The sequence below is a fragment of the Palaemon carinicauda genome, chromosome 17 (assembly GCF_036898095.1).
Source record: "Palaemon carinicauda isolate YSFRI2023 chromosome 17, ASM3689809v2, whole genome shotgun sequence".
NCBI lineage: Eukaryota > Metazoa > Arthropoda > Malacostraca > Decapoda > Palaemonidae > Palaemon > Palaemon carinicauda.
In genome coordinates, this window is record NC_090741.1 from 104,739,783 (window position 1) to 104,742,383 (window position 2,601).

General features: G+C 39.6%; 1 protein-coding gene across 1 annotated transcript in view; it reads left to right on the plus strand.

Annotated features, from left to right (window-relative positions):
• The first annotated feature begins 1,250 nt into the window (after positions 1-1,250).
• LOC137656500 (streptococcal hemagglutinin-like) overlaps positions 1,251-2,601 on the plus strand; it is a 26,956-nt gene continuing 25,605 nt past the window's right edge. The window contains exon 1 of the mRNA XM_068390674.1: positions 1,251-1,323. Coding sequence (XP_068246775.1) covers positions 1,251-1,323 — 73 coding nt within the window. The remainder of the gene's footprint in view (positions 1,324-2,601) is intronic.

A 2,601-nucleotide genomic window follows, 5' to 3' on the forward strand; every position in this document is an offset into this window, starting at 1 on the left:
TACAGCGATTGAAAGGTTTTATTAGCAATATTGCTCAACTTGAAAGTGGTTTATAGAACCTTATTCCAATCCAAGAAGGAAGGTTTACACTTAACAAAAACCGTTTGGAAGAGAAATAGGATTGCACTTAATGATTTATTACATGTCCATTTTAAGAAGGTTTAATAAAATTTCCAAGCTCTCTACTCAAGAGGCTTTAATAAAAGTATCATTCCACTTAGAGAGGTTTTCCCACTGAAGAATCTATTAGAGAAAATATTCTATTTACAAGATTTTATGAGAGTTCTATTATTAAATTTAAATTTTTGAAAACAGATCCAATCACAATATTCTAACTGATACCTCATTCCAGGTAGATGGAAGATTGTAAGGAATTTTGGGCCATACGGCACAGAACTAGGAAAGGAGAGTGCATTCAGTAGCAAGGTGTAACTTGAGGATAATCAAGATGCATAGTAAAAGGTAAGAAATTAAGAGAGCACTGAATGCAGTTGCAGATAGAGGGCGCGTGGACATTGCAAAGACCCTAGAGATGCATCTACCATATGGATGCAACTAGAGGATGAAGGGACGTATCAAAGACCTTTTAGTAATGTCTACAGTGCACCCCGTAAACTTACAGTAAAAATAAAAATGAAAATCGACCTTCTTGAAAAGGTTTGTAAGAGATCTCGTTCCATTTTAAACTATTGAATCCACTTGATAGGGATTAATATATAATGAAAATGTCGCTCGGAAAATATTCGAATGATGTCAACATCGAAATTTTGCTGATATGTAGGATAAATGGAACGATTCTACTAAAAGGCTTTGTCAGGAACCATTTGAACCCCAAGAATCAAGACCAAAAATCACTTCCATTAACCCAATCCACCAGGAAAGTTGTATGAAGTTTCTTAAATCAATTATTTTTCCCTTGAAAAATATCGGCATGAAAAAGTTAAATCTGTACCTTTCGAAAAATGAAAAATCCTCCCACACCAACAAAACCCCCTAAATGTTTTATCCTTGGAAACCCTCTTCAAATGAAAACGTTAACCTCTGCCTCAACCAAGCTATCTTTCCCACTGGCACCTGCATTTGCCAAAATCCTTTCCCATGAATAATAAAAACCATCTAGACGAAAACGTTAACCTCCTCGACACAAACCTTTCTCCAAAAACGTTCACTCATCTCCCCCCCCCCCCCCCCGTCGTCGGGGGTCCTTCTATCAGACACCCCCACCCCCCACCCCCACGTGAGGGCTCCTCATGCCAGCTGGAAATGACAAGGATGATTCCAGATCGACGCCTGGAATCCCATTTACAGATCCTAAGAGATATCGTAAGTGAGGCTGGAGGAGGCTGGGAGGACGAGGGACTCCCCGGTTAGGGTGACTGAATAGTGTTGTTTTTAGGGGAAGTGGTCCTCACCAAGACTTTAATAACTTGTGCTACCGATAGGGAATCGAAATCCAATACAAATGAAATAAAGCCAGAGAGAGAGAGAGAGAGAGAGAGAGAGAGAGAGAGAGAGAGAGAGAGAGAGAGAGAGAGAGAGAGAGAGAGAGAGAGAGAGAGAATTAGTTCCTAAATAAAATAAAAAAATTAAAAATTAAATGCAAAACTAGTACCACATTTGTGCTCTGCGCTCTCCCACACTTTCTGTGTATGTACACGTGAATAACCTCGGAGGCATTATCCAGTCAACCAAATATCGCCAGGAAAGGCATGCTCTCTCTCTCTCTCTCTCTCTCTCTCTCTCTCTCTCTCTCTCTCTCTCCTCTCTGTCAAAACAAGAAACTTACGTTCGGTCTCAATTAATCAGGAGAGAAACCTTAAGGGTGAGTTTCTTTTTATCCATACTAAATCTGAGGATCTGAATGCTGTATTTCAGACCGGGTTGCTAGAGAGAGAGAGAGAGAGAGAGAGAGAGAGAGAGAGAGAGAGAGAGAGAGAGAATATGCGCGTTATCACATCAAAATGTTTATTACATATAACTTGAGAACAGTGCGCCTCTACGAGGTAATTCTCACACCCGTGTGAAACCTATGGTAAAATGATTCTTTTTCTTTCTTTCTTTTACTTTATCTCTCTCGAAAGCGCGTAAACACTCACGTAAATGTTAGGAAAGTATGAGGCAATTCTTACTCTCGGAAAACAAGTTGTCGGAGAAGGCCTTGATGTTACTAAAGAAATTTGAAAAAGGCTTCAGACATGTCTTTATTCATGTCTGGAGTTTGACCAGTTTTCTTCGCCACATTGATGGTGATGATGAGAGACAGTCTGATCGCTCCCAGGAAACCAACCTAGTATGGGTGTCCCTGACTATTACATCTTTGCTGATCATGGAGATACACAGAACCTTTCATCGAGTTAAGGTATGCCCACTCAATATACAAAAAAAAAATTATTCAAATTTCCTTGTAAATAACTAAAAAGACCGTTCGAAAGAATTTTTACAAATAACTGTCACAAGTGCCTTCACCATCCCGTTAAATATCCTGAACAATACAATGCACAGCATGGTGTGCGCATGTCAACATGCAGGTGCATAGGTGTCAGCCATTAACAATGCTTTACCTACAAGAATCCAACAATAGGGAAGTTTGAAAGCACAATC